At 37.9% G+C, this 22,676-nt stretch overlaps 2 protein-coding genes across 2 annotated transcripts; both read left to right on the plus strand.

The window, feature by feature from the left end:
- The first annotated feature begins 201 nt into the window (after window positions 1-201).
- Window positions 202-8,690, plus strand: sumf2 (sulfatase modifying factor 2). The gene is made up of 9 exons (XM_087807529.1): window positions 202-367; window positions 431-578; window positions 648-762; window positions 839-883; window positions 2,153-2,303; window positions 2,388-2,443; window positions 7,453-7,537; window positions 7,653-7,794; window positions 7,848-8,690. Exons 1-9 carry the CDS (start codon window positions 295-297, stop codon window positions 7,948-7,950), a joined length of 918 nt encoding a protein of 305 aa, XP_087663655.1. The 5' UTR covers window positions 202-294; the 3' UTR covers window positions 7,951-8,690.
- bicdl2l (bicaudal-D-related protein 2-like) lies at window positions 8,689-22,298 on the plus strand. The gene is made up of 7 exons (XM_087807528.1): window positions 8,689-8,833; window positions 13,136-13,679; window positions 15,417-15,536; window positions 17,407-17,559; window positions 19,425-19,504; window positions 19,570-19,690; window positions 21,705-22,298. The coding sequence occupies exons 2-7, from the start codon at window positions 13,281-13,283 to the stop codon at window positions 22,050-22,052; spliced, it is 1,221 nt and encodes a 406-aa protein (XP_087663654.1). The 5' UTR covers window positions 8,689-8,833; window positions 13,136-13,280; the 3' UTR covers window positions 22,053-22,298.
- Window positions 22,299-22,676: the final 378 nt, after the last annotated feature.

The following is a 22,676-nucleotide window of genomic DNA, read 5'->3' on the forward strand; positions in this document are numbered from 1 at the left end:
TCTTTGCGGCAAGTGGCATTAAAAAAAACGATAGTAATAAAAGTTTATCTCTTGAGAGTTCGTTTTTATCTATTTCATCTATATATCTATTTCATTATCTATTTTATCAATAGCTCTACCTTACCTAACCTATTTGTGGAAGGCGGAACCAATTTGACGCGACAGCGGTTTCACGTCGGACACATTTCCACCGAGCGCTTGTTTTCTTGCCAACGTTTTCGTGCTTGAAAAAAAGAAATAAAAGTAATTTTTCGTTTTTTTTAATACTTTAACTGTTATTGACGCAACATTAAGATGTTTCCACGCGTTCGATTTACGGATTGTATCATTTCCTGGACGTGTGTCGCGTCTTTACTGTCGCTAACAGGTGAGACAGTTTGGTTTTTACAAGAAAATAAATGTTTTTAATTCAATGTTTAAATGTTCGCAGCTGCGGGTGAAATGGTGAACATTCCCGGAGGAACCATGACGATGGGAACCGACGCTGCTGACGGCAAAGATGGAGAATCTCCAGCCAAACAGGTCCAAGTGCAGCCGTTTAGGATCGATAAATATCCTGTGACCAACGCGGACTTCAGGTGTGACGTCACTCAACCTTTAATTTAATTTAATCTGTTAATACTTTTTAACTTTTGTTTCTTCTTCAGGGACTTCGTGCGAGCAGAGAAATACAAAACTGAAGCTGAGAAGTTCGGCTGGAGTTTCGTTTTCCAGGATTTCGTGTCCGAGGAGCTGAAGAGCAAAGTGACGCAGAGGATCGAGGTTGGATTAGAATTAAAGTTAAAAATACTATTTTAAACATAAAATAAGTTATTGATTTCGTTTTGTGTTCTTGTAGTCTGCCCCCTGGTGGCTGCCGGTCGAAAGAGTGTTTTGGCGACAAGTGAGTCTTGTCTGCAGAATATTTATTATAATAATATTATTATGATACATTTAACCTTTCAAATGTTGACGTTTTTTATATTGAAATACTGTTTTTAAATTAATATTTTTTGTATAATTTAATAATCTATATTATTTAAAAATGTCTTGTTCACATTAAGGTTAAATTGTATTTCTTTAATAATTTAATTTTAAAAAGGCGATTATTTTTAAACTGAACAAAAAATTTTACACATAGAGTTTTATATTGTAGTTCAAATAAGTCAAAAATAAATGTTCTAAAGTCAACATTTTGTAATTTGTAGTCTTTTAAATTCAATATAAAAATGTTGGTATAACAGTGACTCCAGTAGCTCGGTGCTCTGTTGCTTTTGTCTGGTGACACTTTTTACCAACATTTATATATTGAATTAAAAAAGCTACAAATTAAAAAATGTTGAATTAGTACATTTTATTTTTTAATTATTATTTTGTATTATAATTTTATAATTGTATAATTATTGAATTATAAAATGTCTAGTGAACACTAAGGTTAAATTGTATTTTTTTAAATAATTGAATTTTAAAAAAGCGAATATTTTTAAATTGAACGACATTTTTTACACATAGAGTTTTATATTGTAATTCAAATAAGTCAAAAATAAATGTTCTAAATTCAACATTTTGTAATTTGTAGTCTTTTAAATTCAATATAAAAATGTTGGTATAACAGTGACTCCAGTAGTTCGGTGCTCTGTTGCTTTTGTCTGGTGACTCAATTATACCAAAATGTATATATTGAATTAAAAAAGCTACAAATTAAAAATTGTTGAATAAGTACATTTTATTTTTTAATTATTATTTTTTATTATAATTTCATAATAATCGAATTATAAAATGTCTAGTGAACATTTGGTTCAATTGTATTTCTTTAATAATTTAATTTAAAAAAAACATTGTTAAACTGAATTACATTTTTTACACATAGTTTTATATTGTTATTCAAATAAGTCAAAGATAAATGTTCTAAATTCATTATTTTCTCATTTATAGTCTTTTAAATTCAATATTAAAATGTTGGTATAACAGTGACTCCAGTAGTTCGGGGCTCTGTTGCTTTTGTCTGGTGACACTTTTATACCAACAGTTTTATATTGAATTAAAAAAGCTTCAAATTAAAAATAGTTGAATTAGTAAAATGGATTTTTGAAATATTTAACTTAAAACTCTATGTGTGATTAATCAGTAGTTTTTTAAAAAATATTTTTCAATTTAAACTCTGCACGTGAAGCCAGCAGGTCCAGGGACCGGGATCCTGGAGCGCCTGGACTTCCCGGTGGTCCAGGTGAGCTGGAACGACGCTCAGGCCTTCTGTGGCTGGAGAGGCAAGAGGCTCCCGACGGAGCAGGAGTGGGAGTGGGCGGCTCGCGGCGCCTTACAAGGTACGTTATACCTTTCTGTTTTATCTGCATCTTCTGCTTCGGTCTGATAACATCTCTTATCTGATCCTGACTCTGGTTCTGCAGGTCGAGTGTATCCGTGGGGGAACAAGTTCCAGGCCAACAGAAGCAACTTGTGGCAGGTCAGTTCACTAGTGTGTGTTCTTGTGTGTCAGTTCACTAGTGTGTGTACTTGTGTGTCAGTTCACTAGTGTGTGTACTTGTGTGTCAGTTCACTAGTGTGTGTACTTGTGTGTCAGTTCACTAGTGTGTGTTCTTGTGTGTCAGTTCACTAGTGTGTGTACTTGTGTGTCAGTTCACTAGTGTGTGTACTTGTGTGTCAGTTCACTAGTGTGTGTTCTTGTGTGTCAGTTCACGAGTGTGTGTACTTGTGTGTCAGTTCACTAGTGTGTGTACTTGTGTGTCAGTTCACGAGTGTGTGTACTTGTGTGTCAGTTCACTAGTGTGTGTACTTGTGTGTCAGTTCACTAGTGTGTGTACTTGTGTGTCAGTTCACTAGTGTGTGTACTTGTGTGTCAGTTCACTAGTGTGTGTACTTGTGTGTCAGTTCACTAAGGTGTGTACTTGTGTGTCAGTTCTCTAGTGTGTGTACTTGTGTGTCAGTTCACTAGTGTGTGTACTTGTATGTCAGTTCACTAGTGTGTGTACTTGTGTGTCAGTTCACGAGTGTGTGTACTTGTGTGTCAGTTCACTAGTGTGTGTACTTGTGTGTCAGTTCACTAGTGTGTGTACTTGTGTGTCAGTTCACTAGTGTGTGTACTTGTGTGTCAGTTCACTAGTGTGTGTACTTGTGTGTCAGTTCACTAGTGTGTGTACTTGTGTGTCAGTTCACGAGTGTGTGTACTTGTGTGTCAGTTCACGAGTGTGTGTACTTGTGTGTCAGTTCACTAGTGTGTGTACTTGTGTGTCAGTTCACTAGTGTGTGTACTTGTGTGTCAGTTCACGAGTGTGTATACTTGTGTGTCAGTTCACTAGTGTGTGTTCTTGTGTGTCAGTTCACGAGTCTGTGTACTTGTGTGTCAGTTCACGAGTGTGTGTACTTGTGTGTCAGTTCACGAGTGTGTGTACTTGTGTGTCAGTTCACTAGTGTGTATACTTGTGTGTCAGTTCACGAGTGTGTATACTTGTGTGTCAGTTCACTAGTGTGTGTTCTTGTGTGTCAGTTCACTAGTGTGTATACTTGTGTGTCAGTTCACGAGTGTGTGTTCTTGTGTGTCAGTTCACGAGTGTGTGTTCTTGTGTGTCAGTTCACGAGTGTGTGTTCTTGTGTGTCAGTTCACTAGTGTGTGTACTTGTGTGTCAGTTCACTAGTGTGTATACTTGTGTGTCAGTTCACTAGTGTGTGTACTTGTGTGTCAGTTCACGAGTCTGTGTACTTGTGTGTCAGTTCACTAGTGTGTATACTTGTGTGTCAGTTCACTAGTGTGTGTTCTTGTGTGTCAGTTCACTAGTGTGTATACTTGTGTGTCAGTTCACGAGTGTGTGTTCTTGTGTGTCAGTTCACGAGTGTGTGTTCTTGTGTGTCAGTTCACGAGTGTGTGTTCTTGTGTGTCAGTTCACTAGTGTGTGTACTTGTGTGTCAGTTCACTAGTGTGTATACTTGTGTGTCAGTTCACTAGTGTGTGTACTTGTGTGTCAGTTCACTAGTGTGTGTACTTGTGTGTCAGTTCACTAGTGTGTGTACTTGTGTGTCAGTTCACGAGTGTGTGTACTTGTGTGTCAGTTCACTAGTGTGTGTACTTGTGTGTCAGTTCACTAGTGTGTGTACTTGTGTGTCAGTTCACGAGTGTGTGTACTTGTGTGTCAGTTCACTAGTGTGTGTACTTGTGTGTCAGTTCACTAGTGTGTGTACTTGTGTGTCAGTTCACTAGTGTGTGTACTTGTGTGTCAGTTCACGAGTGTGTGTACTTGTGTGTCAGTTCACTAGTGTGTGTACTTGTGTGTCAGTTCACTAGTGTGTGTACTTGTGTGTCAGTTCACTAGTGTGTGTACTTGTGTGTCAGTTCACTAGTGTGTGTACTTGTGTCAGTTCACGAGTGTGTGTACTTGTGTGTCAGTTCACTAGTGTGTGTACTTGTGTGTCAGTTCACTAGTGTGTGTACTTGTGTGTCAGTTCACTAGTGTGTGTACTTGTGTGTCCGTTCACTAGTGTGTGTACTTGTGTGTCAGTTCACTAGTGTGTGTACTTGTGTGTCAGTTCACTAGTGTGTGTGTACTTGTGTGTCAGTTCACTAGTGTGTGTACTTGTGTGTCAGTTCACTAGTGTGTGTACTTGTGTGTCAGTTCACTAGTGTGTGTACTTGTGTGTCAGTTCACTAGTGTGTGTACTTGTGTGTCAGTTCACTAGTGTGTGTACTTGTGTGTCAGTTCACTAGTGTGTGTACTTGTGTGTCAGTTCACGAGTGTGTGTACTTGTGTGTCAGTTCACTAGTGTGTGTACTTGTGTGTCAGTTCACTAGTGTGTGTACTTGTGTGTCAGTTCACTAGTGTGTGTACTTGTGTGTCAGTTCACTAGTGTGTGTACTTGTGTCAGTTCACGAGTGTGTGTACTTGTGTGTCAGTTCACTAGTGTGTGTACTTGTGTGTCAGTTCACTAGTGTGTGTACTTGTGTGTCCGTTCACTAGTGTGTGTACTTGTGTGTCAGTTCACTAGTGTGTGTACTTGTGTGTCAGTTCACTAGTGTGTGTGTACTTGTGTGTCAGTTCACTAGTGTGTGTACTTGTGTGTCAGTTCACTAGTGTGTGTACTTGTGTGTCAGTTCACTAGTGTGTGTACTTGTGTGTCAGTTCACTAGTGTGTGTACTTGTGTGTCAGTTCACTAGTGTGTGTACTTGTGTGTCAGTTCACTAGTGTGTGTACTTGTGTGTCAGTTCACGAGTGTGTGTACTTGTGTGTCAGTTCACTAGTGTGTGTACTTGTGTGTCAGTTCACTAGTGTGTGTACTTGTGTGTCAGTTCACTAGTGTGTGTACTTGTGTGTCAGTTCACTAGTGTGTGTACTTGTGTGTCAGTTCACTAGTGTGTGTACTTGTGTGTCAGTTCACTAGTGTGTGTACTTGTGTGTCAGTTCACGAGTGTGTGTACTTGTGTGTCAGTTCACTAGTGTGTGTACTTGTGTGTCAGTTCACTAGTGTGTGTACTTGTGTGTCAGTTCACTAGTGTGTGTACTTGTGTGTCAGTTCACTAGTGTGTGTACTTGTGTCAGTTCACGAGTGTGTGTACTTGTGTGTCAGTTCACTAGTGTGTGTACTTGTGTGTCAGTTCACTAGTGTGTGTACTTGTGTGTCAGTTCACTAGTGTGTGTACTTGTGTGTCCGTTCACTAGTGTGTGTACTTGTGTGTCAGTTCACTAGTGTGTGTACTTGTGTGTCAGTTCACTAGTGTGTGTGTACTTGTGTGTCAGTTCACTAGTGTGTGTACTTGTGTGTCAGTTCACTAGTGTGTGTACTTGTGTGTCAGTTCACTAGTGTGTGTACTTGTGTGTCAGTTCACTAGTGTGTGTACTTGTGTGTCAGTTCACTAGTGTGTGTACTTGTGTGTCAGTTCACGAGTGTGTGTACTTGTGTGTCAGTTCACTAGTGTGTGTACTTGTGTGTCAGTTCACTAGTGTGTGTACTTGTGTGTCAGTTCACTAGTGTGTGTACTTGTGTGTCAGTTCACTAGTGTGTGTACTTGTGTGTCAGTTCACTAGTGTGTGTACTTGTGTGTCAGTTCACGAGTGTGTGTACTTGTGTGTCAGTTCACTAGTGTGTGTACTCGTCCAACTTGTACGTTCAAATATAGAAAATGTCATTTTATTTAGTATTTATTACTGTAGTAACTCTAAATATAACTTTCTTAAATACTTTTTTTCTTTGTCTTTTTTGCCAAAAAATAATTCCAGTGAATATTGAGATGATATTTAGAAAATAATTAAAGTGATTTCATATAATTTAATTATATTTATAATATAAATGAATAGTTAAATAAATCTTTTCTTTGCACCTTTTTTTTCCCCTTTGTTTTTAGTTTTTAGTTTGACGGTCCCTCATGAAATAATGAAGAAATGTAATTGCATTTAAAAGTTCTCTTTAAATATATTATTATTAAATGTATATATTATTATACATTATATATTTTTTATTTATTTATTATTTTTCTATTATTATTATTGTCTACTTTTACTTGTTTTTATTTTTCAGTTTGACGGTCCCTTAAAACACTGTAAATCATGAAATAATAATAATAATAATAATAATAATAATCTCTATTTATAATGAAGAAATGTAATTACATTTTATATATATATACATTTATTTGAAAGTTCTCTTTAAATAAACATGGATTATATATATTTTTAAACATCTTAAATTCATAATAATATTTATATTGTACATCAAATAAAAAAATATTTACTTTTATTAATAAAAATAAAAAAATTAACTAAAATAATGAAAATGATGGATTTTAAATTTGATTTTGGAAAAAAAATAATTGATTGAAACGAGGATAAATATTTATTATTAAAATACACAAAATGATTTAAGTGGAGAAAACGTTGAATAAATATAAGTTGAAATATATTTAAACTTCAAAATAAATAGACAACAAGGTAAAAATAAGGCTCGGAAAAGTTTTTCAATCGTCAGAAAGTTTATTTAAAAAAAAAATAATAATAATTAAATATTTAATAGAAATCCTTCAACAATATTAAAAAAATAAACATATAATTTAAAATAATAAATAATACAGAACATTATTAATAGTGAAATATAAGGATAATAATCGTAAAATATATTATTTGTTAGTGAATTTAAATTCATAAATAATACTTTTAATAACAAACGCATACAAATAAATCCTGTATATGTTTTATTATCGTCTTGTTTTATACAAGATGTTATTATTTAAAGGCCTTTAAGTTCATGAAAACATTTTAATACGAGTCTAAACCAAACTGACAAGTTATGAATTAAAATAGTATTTTAAATGAATTTGAAGGTCAATAAAAGTATTGAACTAGTTTAAAATAAATTCAATAAAAAGACAAAAATATAATAATTCTGGTTATTTTTAAGTGTATTTTATTCATTTCTTATGATTAAATGAAAAGTGTGAATAAAAAGTGTTGAAACTCAAGATGTTTCTTCAGGGTTCGTTTCCAGACGCTGACTCGGCAGAAGACGGACATCATGGCGTCTCACCTGTCGACGCCTTTCCTGCTCAGAACAGCTTCGGTAGATCCACGTATTCTTGTTGTTGTCGTGGCGACCGGGGGGGTGACCCGGGGGGGTGACCCGGGGGGGTGACCCGGGTCGAGGCCAGCGTCACACACACACTTGTCTGTCCCAGGACTGTTCGACATGATGGGCAACACCTGGGAGTGGACGTCCAGCGTCTTCCCTGGAGCTCCGCCCATGTTCGTGCTGCGCGGCGCCTCCTGGATCGACACCGTCGACGGCTCGGCCAATCACAGAGCTCGCATCACCACCAGGTGACCTCCTGCTGCTCCTCCTGTTTGTTCCTCCACTGACCTGTCGTCTCCAGGATGGGAAACACACCTGACTCCGCCTCCGACAACCTGAGCTTCAGGTGCGTGTCCGCTCACACCGAGGAGGAGGAGGAGGAGAAGAAGAAGGAGGAGTTGTAGAAGGAGGAGGAGTTGTAGAAGGAGGAGAAGAAGAAGGAGGAGAAGGAGGAGTTGTAGAAGAAGAAGAAGGAGTTGTAGAAGTAGGAGAAGAAGAAGGAGGAGAAGGAGGAGTTGTAGAAGAAGAAGAAGGAGTTGTAGAAGGAGGAGAAGAAGAAGGAGGAGAAGGAGGAGTTGTAGAAGAAGAAGAAGGAGTTGTAGAAGGAGGAGAAGAAGAAGGAGGAGTTGTAGAAGGAGGAGAAGAAGGAGGAGGAGGAGTTGTAGAAGGAGGAGAAGAAGGAGGAGGAGTTGTAGAAGGAGAAGAAGGAGGAGTTGTAGAAGGAGGGGAAGAAGAAAGAGGAGTTGTAGAAGGAGAAGAAGGAGTTGTAGAAGGAGGAGGAGGAGAAGGAGAAGAAGAAGAAGGAGGAGGAGGAGATCTAGAAGGAGGAGGAGGAGTTGTAGAAAGAGGAGGAGGAGGAGTTGTAGAAGGAGGAGAAGAAGAAGGAGGAGTTGTAGAAGGAGGAAAGGAGAAGGAGGAGTTGTAGAAGAAGAAGAAGAATAAGGAGGAGGAGGAGTTGTAGAAGAAGAAGAAGAATAAGGAGGAGGAGGAGTTATAGTAGAAGAAGAAGGAGAAGGAGTTGTAGAAGAATAGGGAGGAGAAGGAGTTATAGAAGAAGAAGAAGAAAAAGGAGAAGGAGTTATAGAAGAAGAAGAAGAAAAAGGAGAAGGAGTTATAGTAGAAGAAGAAGAAGGAGGAGAAGGAGTTGTAGAAGTAGAAGAAAAAGGAGGAGGAGGAGTTGTAGAAGAAGAAGAAGAAGAAGAGGAAAGAGGAGTTGTAGAAGGAGGAGAAGTAGAAGGAGGAGGAGAAGAAGAAGGAGAAGAAGACGAAGGAGGAGAAGACTGTCAGGTGAAGAACACACCTGTGATCATGTGACTCTCCTGTGGAGAGTCGAGCGAATAAAACATTTTTCACATTTTTTAACTTCAACTCTTTATTTTGATCCTTAAATATAACGATTAAGTTTTTAAATTCATGATAATATTTATATTGAACGTCAAATAAAAAATCATTGGATTTTATTGATTAATTAAATGATGAAACTGATGGATTTAAATATGATTTTGAATGTTTTTAAGATCATCTAAAACTGTAAAATCATTGACTATTGAAACTATTTAGAATAAATATTTATTATGAAAATAAACTAAACTATTTAAGTGTAGAAAATGTTAAGTAACTATATGTTTAAATATATTTAAACTTCAAAATAAATATATTGATACAAAAATGATTATTTAAAAAAATTAAGTCTTATCAGTTTAAAAACCTGGAATATTGCAAAGATATTTAAACTAGTTACAAACTGTGACTTATTTAATTAAAAATACAATAAAATATGAATTATTATTATTATTATTATGTTATTGTTTAAAACAAGTTAACTTTATATTTTCATCTCAAGATGACGTTTGTTTGTCCATAAACTTCTGATAAAGTTTAACGAATCAAACCTTCAAAGGATCTTCAGTTAAAGAACAAATGTTTGTTTTAAAGTTAATGTTTAGTTTCAGGAACATGTTCTCGTGTCGATACTTCACTTCACCAGGAAACACTTGAAGTACAACACGTTTATGAATACAACGACTTCCTGCTGAGCTGAACTCACGTGTTACGACTGTGTGAAGATCCTTGAATAACTGGTGTTATGATAGTATAGTAACAAATATATATGTGTAGTATTGTCCAGTACTTGACTCTGGTGTTGTGATAGTATAGTAACAAGTATATATGTGTAGTATTGTCCAGTACTTGACTCTGGTGTTGTGATAGTGTAGTAACAAGTATATATGTGTAGTATTGTCCAGTACTTGACTCTGGTGTTGTGATAGTATAGTAACAAGTATATATGTGTAGTATTGTCCAGTACTTGACTCTGGTGTTGTGATAGTGTAGTAACAAGTATATATGTGTAGTATTGTCCAGTACTTGACTCTGGTGTTGTGATAGTATAGTAACAAGTATATATGTGTAGTATTGTCCAGTACTTGACTCTGGTGTTGTGATAGTGTAGTAACAAGTATATATGTGTAGTATTGTCCAGTACTTGACTCTGGTGTTGTGATAGTGTAGTAACAAGTATATATGTGTAGTATTGTCCAGTACTTGACTCTGGTGTTGTGATAGTGTAGTAACAAGTATATATGTGTAGTATTGTCCAGTACTTGACTCTGGTGTTGAGATAGTGTAGTAACAAGTATATATGTGTAGTATTGTCCAGTACTTGACTCTGGTGTTGTGATAGTGTAGTAACAAGTATATATGTGTAGTATTGTCCAGTACTTGACTCTGGTGTTGTGATAGTGTAGTAACAAGTATATATGTGTAGTATTGTCCAGTACTTGACTATGGTGTTGTGATAGTGTAGTAACAAGTATATATGTGTAGTATTGTCCAGTACTTGACTCTGGTGTTGTGATAGTGTAGTAACAAGTATATATGTGTAGTATTGTCCAGTACTTGACTCTGGTGTTGTGATAGTGTAGTAACAAGTATATATGTGTAGTATTGTCCAGTACTTGACTATGGTGTTGTGATAGTGTAGTAACAAGTATATATGTGTAGTATTGTCCAGTACTTGACTCTGGTGTTGTGATAGTGTAGTAACAAGTATATATGTGTAGTATTGTCCAGTACTTGACTATGGTGTTGTGATAGTGTAGTAACAAGTATATATGTGTAGTATTGTCCAGTACTTGACTCTGGTGTTGTGATAGTGTAGTAACAAGTATATATGTGTAGTATTGTCCAGTACTTGACTCTGGTGTTGTGATAGTGTAGTAACAAGTATATATGTGTAGTATTGTCCAGTACTTGACTCTGGTGTTGTGATAGTGTAGTAACAAGTATATATGTGTAGTATTGTCCAGTACTTGACTCTGGTGTTGAGATAGTGTAGTAACAAGTATATATGTGTAGTATTGTCCAGTACTTGACTCTGGTGTTGTGATAGTGTAGTAACAAGTATATATGTGTAGTATTGTCCAGTACTTGACTCTGGTGTTGTGATAGTGTAGTAACAAGTATATATGTGTAGTATTGTCCAGTACTTGACTATGGTGTTGTGATAGTGTAGTAACAAGTATATATGTGTAGTATTGTCCAGTACTTGACTCTGGTGTTGTGATAGTGTAGTAACAAGTATATATGTGTAGTATTGTCCAGTACTTGACTCTGGTGTTGAGATAGTGTAGTAACAAGTATATATGTGTAGTATTGTCCAGTACTTGACTCTGGTGTTGTGATCGTGTAGTAACAAGTATATATGTGTAGTATTGTCCAGTACTTGACTCTGGTGTTGTGATAGTGTAGTAACAAGTATATATGTGTAGTATTGTCCAGTACTTGACTCTGGTGTTGTGATAGTGTAGTAACAAGTATATATGTGTAGTATTGTCCAGTACTTGACTATGGTGTTGTGATAGTGTAGTAACAAGTATATATGTGTAGTATTGTCCAGTACTTGACTCTGGTGTTGTGATAGTGTAGTAACAAGTATATATGTGTAGTATTGTCCAGTACTTGACTATGGTGTTGTGATAGTGTAGTAACAAGTATATATGTGTAGTATTGTCCAGTACTTGACTCTGGTGTTGTGATAGTGTAGTAACAAGTATATATGTGTAGTATTGTCCAGTACTTGACTCTGGTGTTGTGATAGTGTAGTAACAAGTATATATGTGTAGTATTGTCCAGTACTTGACTCTGGTGTTGTGATAGTGTAGTAACAAGTATATATGTGTAGTATTGTCCAGTACTTGACTCTGGTGTTGAGATAGTGTAGTAACAAGTATATATGTGTAGTATTGTCCAGTACTTGACTCTGGTGTTGTGATAGTGTAGTAACAAGTATATATGTGTAGTATTGTCCAGTACTTGACTCTGGTGTTGTGATAGTGTAGTAACAAGTATATATGTGTAGTATTGTCCAGTACTTGACTATGGTGTTGTGATAGTGTAGTAACAAGTATATATGTGTAGTATTGTCCAGTACTTGACTCTGGTGTTGTGATAGTGTAGTAACAAGTATATATGTGTAGTATTGTCCAGTACTTGACTCTGGTGTTGAGATAGTGTAGTAACAAGTATATATGTGTAGTATTGTCCAGTACTTGACTCTGGTGTTGTGATCGTGTAGTAACAAGTATATATGTGTAGTATTGTCTAGTACTTGACTCTGGTGTTGAGATAGTGTAGTAACAAGTATATATGTGTAGTATTGTCCAGTACTTGACTCTGGTGTTGAGATAGTGTAGTAACAAGTATATATGTGTAGTATTGTCAAGTACTTGACTCTGGTGTTGTGATAGTGTAGTAACAAGTATATATGTGTAGTATTGTCAAGTACTTGACTCTGGTGTTGTGATAGTGTAGTAACAAGTATATATGTGTAGTATTGTCCAGTACTTGACTCTGGTGTTGTGAAAGTGTAGTAACAAGTATATACGTGTAGTATTGTCCAGTACTTGACTCTGGTGTTGAGATAGTGTAGTAACAAGTATATATGTGTAGTATTGTCCAGTACTTGACTCTAGTGTTGTGATAGTGTAGTAACAAGTATATATGTGTAGTATTGTCCAGTACTTGACTCTGGTGTTGTGATAGTGTAGTAACAAGTATATATGTGTAGTATTGTCCAGTACTTGACTCTGGTGTTGTAGTATTTACAGACCACATGACTCTTGACGAAGTCGTAACTACTTTCATTTGTTTTCAAACCAAAATATGTCCAAACATCAGCTTTAAAAGCTGCTGAACTCACTGTATCCTCTTGTCCTCAGTTATCATTTTTCCTTTAGCTGTGGAGGACGTAACAACTGCTGCCGTCTAGAGGCTGGAAGTTTAATTGCAACACAAAAACAAATAAACGCTGTGATTTTTCTTTCATGTTATTTTTGAATAAAAACATCAAATTGTTTTCTTTTATAAACTTTACTGAAATATTAACATAGAATAAGAATAAAAATAGATCCAGTGACGTTGAAGATGTCGTGTAAAAACATGTTGTGATTAATGATGTTTATTCAACTGTTGCTAAAGATCGAAGGTCACGACTTGTATAATTAAATATCTTTCATAACTAATAAGTGACGCTCGTCGTTCATTTGTTCTCAAAGAAAACTAAACTAAAAATAACAATGTTTGCTGAAGCCTCTCAAGCTCCGCCCCCTCAAGAGGAAGGAATCTCAGCCTCGATGACGTCACATGGTGTCATGTCAGGAAAAACCGGTCCGGGAACATTTGAGCGTCTGGTTCTGGTGCGACTGCTCTCGGGCTCACATCGATCCGGGTCATCATGGAGTTCTCCACCTTCTCGGACCTGAACGAGAGGATGAAGCCGCACCTGTCCAGCAGCGACCCCGTCTTCAGGTCCCTGAGCAGACTCCAGGGCCGCCGGGTGAGCCAGAGCATGAGACCCGGGATCCTGCAGGGGGACCCGCACGAGGACCCTCTGTTCGGGGACTCTCACGAGGACATGGACGGGGACAGCAGCTCCTGCCAGTCCGAGGGCAAGGACAGCGCCTGCGAGGTGACCTCGGAGGGCGTCGGGGAGTCGCCCGAGTCGGTGGTCCTGCCCGACGAGGACCAGAACCCCTCGCTGCAGACCAGCTTCCAGGACCAGGGACTCCCCGACCTGATCAACAGCGGGAGACCTCTGGGTCGACGCCGGACCCTCGGACACTTCAACGACACGGTGAGACTTTGATGTTTTTGAAGGACTTTTGAACTCAAACCATTGATGAGAATTAATAACAATTAAATAATTAACTAGTTATTATTTATTTAAATATGTAACAGAAACTTAACATATATATTTGTTTTGTTTCTCTTTATTTAATTACCTCAAAAGTAAATTGAAGAAGTATAAAAAATATATTATTAAAATTTATATATTTTATATAACATTTTCTCAATAAACTTGAACTTATTTTGGTTCGTAAATATCAAATGTTTTATCTTAAATTTATATAATATTTATTTACTTGTATTTTAAAATAAAACAATGCATTTGGATTTAATTGGTTAAAAAAACCTCAAATAATAAATATGATGTATTTTAAATTTTCTCTTCTTTCTCTTAAAATAAATAAAATAAAAAAATTGAATAAATTATGAAAAAATATAAAAGATTTAATTGGAAAAATATAAATATAAGTGTAAATATTTAGTAAGTAGTAAATAACTTCAAATATATATGTATATATATATTAATTGATAATTAAAATAGTATCTTATTAATCTTTGTTTCGACGTGTCAACGACATAAAAACATATTTTTTATGAAGGTTTTGTAATTCTTTCTATTTGTTGACGGCCCCTTACTTCACTATAATGTGGCCCCTGAGGAAATAAGTCGAGGTTTGAGGACGAACTAAATATATATTTCTTTAAATAAAACACGAAGTATCAGTGAATGAATCATCTCAGTGTTTGCAGAAGTTTTGACATGTAATGAAACTTCCTCACATTTCTACTGTTTCAGGGACCGTCAAGCAAAAATAAAGTATTTAATTAAGATAAATATACTTCAAGATTATTTCATTGTATTTTATAAAACTTCAGTTTAATCAGATATTAATTCCCTTTTTTTTTCAAGTAGTTTTTAACTTTCACATAAATCTGTTTGAGCGTCAATAAATACTCACAAAATAAAATATAAAAAAAGCACAGAAATCATTAAACATTAAAATCTAAAGTCATCGATGATTAATATAAAAAAATACAAAATAAAAACATAAGATTCTACTTTGATCTTTGATCTTCTGCAGGTCTGTAGGTCTGATAGTAGGAAAGTAAGTAAGTAAGTAATATTTGTAGATGCTTTTCAAACAAAATGTGAGTTCTTCTACTAGAGCGGCTCAGGATTCTCGCTGCTGATCTTTGAATATTATTGTTCACCAACATGGACATGAATCGACTTTTGTTTTTAAAATGATTGACAGCTCAGATTTGGCCCCCGGGCAACTTGATGAAAAGTATCAACAGATGAAAACCAACAGATGATTTTGTCACGAGAATAAAAGAAAAGATCAAAAATATAACGTCAGTCGCACACGGTTGTGTACGTGACGCACACACATCAGTTCTTATCAGAACATTCTTTAGATTCCAACGTGCGAACAAACCAATATTATCATGAACGTCCTGAACTTGTGTGTCACCAGTGTGTATTAAAACTTGTGTTTGTGAGTCAGAAATACACAAACCGGTTCCACAACATGACTGAACACTTGAAGTCAGAGTTGAATCCAGTGACGAACATGTACAGAGATATATTAAGTACAAGATATATTTGGTATTTAAAAGTTAAAGTTCATGTACAAGTGTTTTTTCCTCTGACGTCAGCAGTTTCTGTTGACTCTGTTGTGTAACGTCACGTGATGTTGTCGTCATGTGTGTGTTTGATATATTCCATGATATTGTCTTCCAGCTGAAGGAAGTTCGCAGAGAAGTGGAACTTTCTCGTCGCCGGAGCATCAAACTCAAGGCTCAGGTGGACAAACTGCAGGAGCGACGAGAAGGACCAGGATGGAGTCAACACAAGGAAGCGGTAAGTTCATTACAATTATTATTATTATTATTATTTTAACAAACACATGCTGGTCATAATCACGCGTGTATTTCATCCTGAAACAATGTGTTCTACTTCATTTGGTGCTCCGCCCTCTAACCGCTTCGCTATTGGTTTACCCCCGAGGCAACAATAGCGAACTGGTTAGAGGGCGGAGCACCAAATGAAGTAGAACCTGAGATTATAATCATAACTCAGGGGTTTTACTCATCATTATTATTATTATTATTATTATTATTATTATTATTATTATTATTATTTCAACAAACACATGCTGGTCATAATCACACATGTATTTCATCATGAAAAGATGTGTTTATGAATTACTTTTACTTACCTTTTATGTTGTGATTATTTACAGATGTTTTTATGCTTCAACAAATATTTCCATTGATTTATTATTTGATGATTTATATTTATTATTATTTATATATTTCTAACTAAAGACAGACACATTGATTCTGTAACAAACTAACATGATGGTTAAAAATATAAATTAAGGGTAAATATTTGAAGTATTTTCGGTCTGAATGTAATATTTGCTAAGAATGATGAGTATTTTGGTGTTGATAATACAACAATATGTCCTTTAATTTTACTTTGAGAGTAACATTCATATTTATTTTAACAAATTCTATCAGTATTTTGGTGTTTTAGGACAAAAAAGTGTCAATACGTCCCTGTTAACAACCTTTAGGGTTTATTTCAAGAACCATAAAACATTTTGAGATTCATTTTAAGTTGCGTTTCCTGAATTTAATTCAAAATGACACATTTGTTTTCCAAAAGTATTTACACTTTCAAGTAAATATTCTTTTATTCTAAAATTTTTTTTTGTCTAAGCTTTTTTTTAAAATCTATTTCATAATATTGCTGTTTTTTTGTATGTTTGTTTAAAAAATACCTATTTTTGTTTGTTACTGTTCCTCTGATCTGACGTCACTATCATAACAATAATAACGGCGTCACATTCAAGTGCGTAGGAATATTGACCATCAAGATCACGTATGTTTTCTTTTAGGTTATTTTAAAACTTTTAACTTGTGCTTTCTTTGAAGGAAAATGATTCTGATTAATACCATCAATAGTAACAAATATATATATATATAAAAAAAGATATTTCAAACATTCATGGAGACGGTTGTGAATTTCCGACGCACCTTGAACGCACCACCAGACCACTTGATGGAAGTTAAAAAGATTAAATGAAGAAATAACTTAAATAACTTAAAATAAACTTGATCTTCTTGAAAGAAACTAAAACACAACATTAAGTTGTTTTAGACGTTTAAACTTGTTTCAGGTTGAGGCTAACGTTAGCATAGCTATGCTAGCGATAGCGTAGCTAGCATAACAGCTAATGTCAGTATAGCTATGCTAACGTTAAAAAGATTAAACGAAGAAATAACTTAAATCTCTTAAAATGAACTTGATCTTTTTGACAGAAACTTAAACCCAACATGAAGTTGTTTTAGACGTTTAAGCTTGTTTCAGGTTGAAGCTAACGTTAGCATAGCTATGCTAGCGATAGCGTAGCTAGCATAACAGCTAATGTCAGTATAGCTATGCTAGCGTTAAAAAGATTAAACAAAGAAATAACTTTGTCTCCTAAAATAAACTTGATCTTCTTGAAATAAACTAAAACACAACATTTAGTTGTTTTAGATGTTTAAGCTTGTTTCAGGTTGAAATAGCATAGGCTAACGCTAGCCTAGCTACGCTATCGTTAGCGTTAGCATAACTACGCTAACAAACATGTTAAGCTAACATTATACTTTGAAATCTTGACATTTTAAAAGTGAAATCACTCTTAGGTTTTGTTCTCAAGTGTGTGTCGTTGTGTCCTCAGGTGACCGAGGAGGTCCAGTCCATCCTGCGGCTGCTGCTGCCTCTGACCGAGCTGGACTTCAGCTCCTCGGATCAGGGCGAGAACCAGCTGGACACGTCTCTGGTGCAGCTGAAGATGGCGGCGCGACAGATGGCAGTTAGTCACACCCAGCAGGTGCCTCGCCCTGGAATGTTCTTCTGTAGTGTGATCCTGAGTGTCTGGTGTTCTGGTACCAGCTCGTGTGTTCTGGTACCGACTCATGTGTTCTGGTACCAGCTCGTGTGTTCTGGTACCAGCTCATGTGTTCTGGTACCGACTCATGTGTTCTGGTACCGACTCATGTGTTCTGGTACCAGCTCGTGTGTTCTGGTACCGACTCATGTGTTCTGGTACCAGCTCGTGTGTTCTGGTACCAGCTCATGTGTTCTGGTACCGACTCATGTGTTCTGGTACCGACTCATGTGTTCTGGTACCAGCTCGTGTGTTCTGGTACCGACTCATGTGTTCTGGTACCAGCTCGTGTGTTCTGGTACCAGCTCATGTGTTCTGGTACCGACTCATGTGTTCTGGTACCGACTCATGTGTTCTGGTACCAGCTTGTGTGTTCTGGTACCAGCTCATGTGTTCTGGTACCGACTCATGTGTTCTGGTACCGACTCATGTGTTCTGGTACCAGCTCGTGTGTTCTGGTACCAGCTCATGTGTTCTGGTACCGACTCATGTGTTCTGGTACCGACTCATGTGTTCTGGTACCAGCTTGTGTGTTCTGGTACCAGCTCATGTGTTCTGGTACCGACTCATGTGTTCTGGTACCGACTCATGTGTTCTGGTACCAGCTCGTGTGTTCTGGTACCAGCTCATGTGTTCTGGTACCGACTCATGTGTTCTGGTACCGACTCATGTGTTCTGGTACCAGCTTGTGTGTTCTGGTACCAGCTCATGTGTTCTGGTACCGACTCATGTGTTCTGGTACCAGCTCGTGTGTTCTGGTACCGACTCATGTGTTCTGGTACCAGCTTGTGTGTTCTGGTACCAACTCATGTGTTCTGGTACCGACTCATGTCTTCTGGTACCAACTTGTGTGTTCTGGTACCAACTCGTGTGTTCTGGTACCAGCTCATGTGTTCTGGTACCAACTCACGTGTTTGTGTTCTGAACATGTGAGTCGGTACCAGAACATGTGAGTCGGTACCAGAACATGTGAGTTGGTACCAGGACATGTGAGTTGGTACCAGAACTCAAACAGAAACATCTGAGTTGGTACCAGAACATGTGAGTTGGTACCAGAACTCAAACAGAAACATGTGAGTCGGTACCAGAACACAAACACGGTAGTTGGTACCAGAACTCAAACATGTGAGTCGGTACCAGAACACAAACACAAACACAGTAGTTGCTACCAGAACACAAACATGTGAGTCGGTACCAGAACATGTGAGTTAGTACCGACTCACGTGTTCTGGTACCGACCCACGTGTTCTGGTACCGACTCACATGTTCTGATACCGACTCACATGTTCTGGTACCGACTCACATGTTCTGGTACCGACTCACATGTTCTGGTACCGACTCACATGTTCTGATACCGACTCACATGTTCTGATACCGACTCACATGTTCTGATACCGACTCACATGTTCTGGTACCGACTCACATGTTCTGGTACCGACTCACATGTTCTGGTACCAACTCACATGTTCTGGTACCGACCCACATGTTCTGGTACCGACTCACATGTTCTGATACCGACTCACATGTTCTGGTACCGACTCACATGTTCTGGTACCAACTCACATGTTCTGGTACCGACCCACATGTTCTGGTACCGACTCACATGTTCTGGTACCGACTCACATGTTCTGGTATCGACTCACATGTTCTGGTACCGACTCACATGTTCTGGTACCGACTCACATGTTCTGGTACCGACTCACATGTTCTGGTACCGACTCACATGTTCTGGTACCGACTCACGTGTTCATGGACCTGTAACTCGTGTTTAAAAAGCTGGAGCGTCTCAAGCGTTTCTTCTCCTCCAGGGATCTCATCACGGCAGGAAGTCCGAGGACAGCGAGATCCTGCAGCAGGCGCTGAGGGACCGAGACGAGGCCATCGAGAAGTGAGTGTCAGGGGTCGGGGGGTCGGGGGTCAGAGGTCACGGGTCTGACACCAGTGTGTGAGCAGGAAGCAGGCGATGGAGGCGGAGCTTCTGCGGAGCAAGACTGAGCTGATGATGCTCAACAATCAGCTGCTAGAAGCTGCACAGAAGCGTCTGGAGCTGTCGCTGGAGCTGGAGGCCTGGAAGGTACTGGACCGGATCAGAACCAGAACCATCATGTCACTATAGATGTAAAATAATAATATATGATAACAATATGAACGTCATCAAAAGAATAATCAAATAAAATGAATGAAAGTACAGAATAAAATACAATTACATTAAAGTTGGAATATAAAATAAATAGATTAATTTAATTAAAGGAAAATAAAATAATTAAGATAAAAGTACAGAATAAAATAATTAAAATTACATGAATACAAATAATATATAATATGAGACATTAAATAGTGAATATAAAATGAATCAATTAAATTGATTACAATTGAATGAATGTAATAAAAGCACAGAATTAATTGATCAAAATGTGTTACTATAAACTAAAATAGCATTAAAGTAGGAATATTTAATTAATTCAATGAAAGGAAAATCAAAGTTCAGAATAAAATTTAAAAAAAGATGAATAAATTACAATAAAATATCATCACAATATATGTAAAATAATAATAAAATATTAATCAATCAAAAAGTCCTTCATTAACTTCTGCTCATAATATGTTCGTCTCTGAGGATCAAAGTGTTTCTGATTCAACATCGAAGGCGTTTCCAGAGAAATATTTCTGTCGCTCAGAACGAGGCGACTCTCAGGGCGGCAGGAGGCCGCAGGCCACACACACCCGTCCTGCCACGCCCCCGTCCTGCCACGCCCCCGTCCTGCCACGCCCCATCCTGCCACGCCCCCATCCTGCCACGCCCCCCTAACCTCGAGGCCACATGACACGCCCTCGAGTAGATCAGAGACTGAAGTATTTATAGATCGACTCGACATGTTAATTACCTTCATTGTTTGTTTATTATTATTCAGCTTTAATAATAAGGTCAATCTTTCAAAATTAGGTCAGATGAGTCTTTCAAAATTAGGTCAGATGAGTCTTTCAAAATAAGACCGGATGATACTTTCAAAATAAGATCGTATGAAACTTACAAAATAAGATCAGATGATTATTTCAAAATAAGATCGGATGAAACTTTCAAAATAAGATCGGATGAATCTTTCAAATAAGATCGGATGAGTCTTTCAAAATAAGATCAGATGATTATTTCAAAATAAGATCAGATGAAACTTTCAAAATAAGATCAGATGAAACTTACAAAATAATGTGTGTGTCTAGTGTTGTGTATCTCACTCCTGCATGTGTGTGTGTATAGTGTTGTGTATCTCACTCCTGCATGTGTGTGTGTCAAGTGTTGTGTATCTCACTCCTGCATGTGTGTGTCTAGTGTTGTGTATCTCACTCCTGCATGTGTGTGTGTCAAGTGTTGTGTATCTCACTCCTGCATGTGTGTGTGTCAAGTGTTGTGTATCTCACTCCTGCATGTGTGTGTCTAGTGTTGTGTATCTCACTCCTGCATGTGTGTGTGTCTAGTGTTGTGTATCTCACTCCTGCATGTGTGTGTGTCTAGTGTTGTGTATCTCACTCCTGCATGTGTGTGTGTCTAGTGTTGTGTATCTCACTCCTGCATGTGTGTGTCTAGTGTTGTGTATCTCACTCCTGCATGTGTGTGTGTCAAGTGTTGTGTATCTCACTCCTGCATGTGTGTGTCTAGTGTTGTGTATCTCACTCCTGCATGTGTGTGTGTCAAGTGTTGTGTATTTCACTCCTGCATGTGTGTGTCTAGTGTTGTGTATCTCACTCCTGCATGTGTGTGTCTAGTGTTGTGTATCTCACTCCTGCATGCGTGTGTCTAGTGTTGTGTATCTCACTCCTGCATGTGTGTGTGTCTAGTGTTGTGTATCTCACTCCTGCATGTGTGTGTGTCTAGTGTTGTGTATCTCACTCCTGCATGTGTGTGTGTCTAGTGTTGTGTATCTCACTCCTGCATGTGTGTGTCTAGTGTTGTGTATCTCACTCCTGCATGTGTGTGTGTCAAGTGTTGTGTATCTCACTCCTGCATGTGTGTGTGTCAAGTGTTGTGTATCTCACTCCTACATGTGTGTGTCAAGTGTTGTGTGTCTCACTCGTCCATGTGTGTGTGTCAGGAGGACCTCCAGTTCATCATCAGTCAGCAGCTGAAGACTCAGCAACAGGCGGAGGAGGCTCAGAAGAAGCCGTCTCGCATGGGTCTCCTCAGGAGGACCAACAAGGCTCCCATCCAGAGACCCAACAACTTCCCGCTGCCGCCCAGCCAGCCCGCCGCCGTCAGCCCCGCCCACATCTACGTCCCCAAACTCGCCGCCTCGCCCGCCCCGGCGCCCCGAGCTCCGCCCACCTCCGGCACGCTGCCGCGCAACTGGATGGGAAAACTGCGGCGCAACAAGAACAGTCGCCCGGCGGAGCAACAGTCGCCGAAGGAAGACGACGGTTTCCACGCCGTGTGTCTGGACTGATGATGTCATCGCCAGAGATGCTCACCTGTTCTGATGTATTTAAGATGATGTCATCGCCAGAGATGCACACCTGTCTCACCTGTTCTGATGTATTTAACATGATGTCATCACCAGAGATACACACCTGTCTCACCTGTTCTGACGTATTTAACATGATAAGTGTTTCCATGGTGTTTCCGGGACCTTCAACTATGATCAATGTTTGTAACGTGCACAGCTGCTTTGTAAATAAAGTTTTATAAGTTACGGGAAGTTCTGCCGAGTCGTGTTTTCGCCGCCGAACAAACGTTTGATCTTCAAAATGTATCACAATACTACGATATTTACAGTAGTGATACTGTAGTAACATGGACATGTGTAGTATTGTCCAGTACTTGACTCTGGTGTTGTGATAGTGTAGTAACAAGTATATATGTGTAGTATTGTCCAGTACTTGACTCTGGTGTTGTGATAGTGTAGTAACAAGTATATATGTGTAGTATTGTCCAGTACTTGACTCTGGTGTTGTGATAGTGTAGTAACAAGTATATATGTGTAGTATTGTCCAGTACTTGACTCTGGTGTTGTGAAAGTGTAGTAACAAGTATATATGTGTAGTATTGTCCAGTACTTGACTCTGGTGTT

The sequence above is a fragment of the Callionymus lyra genome, chromosome 14 (genome assembly GCF_982586985.1).
Source record: "Callionymus lyra chromosome 14, fCalLyr1.hap1.1, whole genome shotgun sequence".
NCBI classification, from domain to species: domain Eukaryota; kingdom Metazoa; phylum Chordata; class Actinopteri; order Syngnathiformes; family Callionymidae; genus Callionymus; species Callionymus lyra.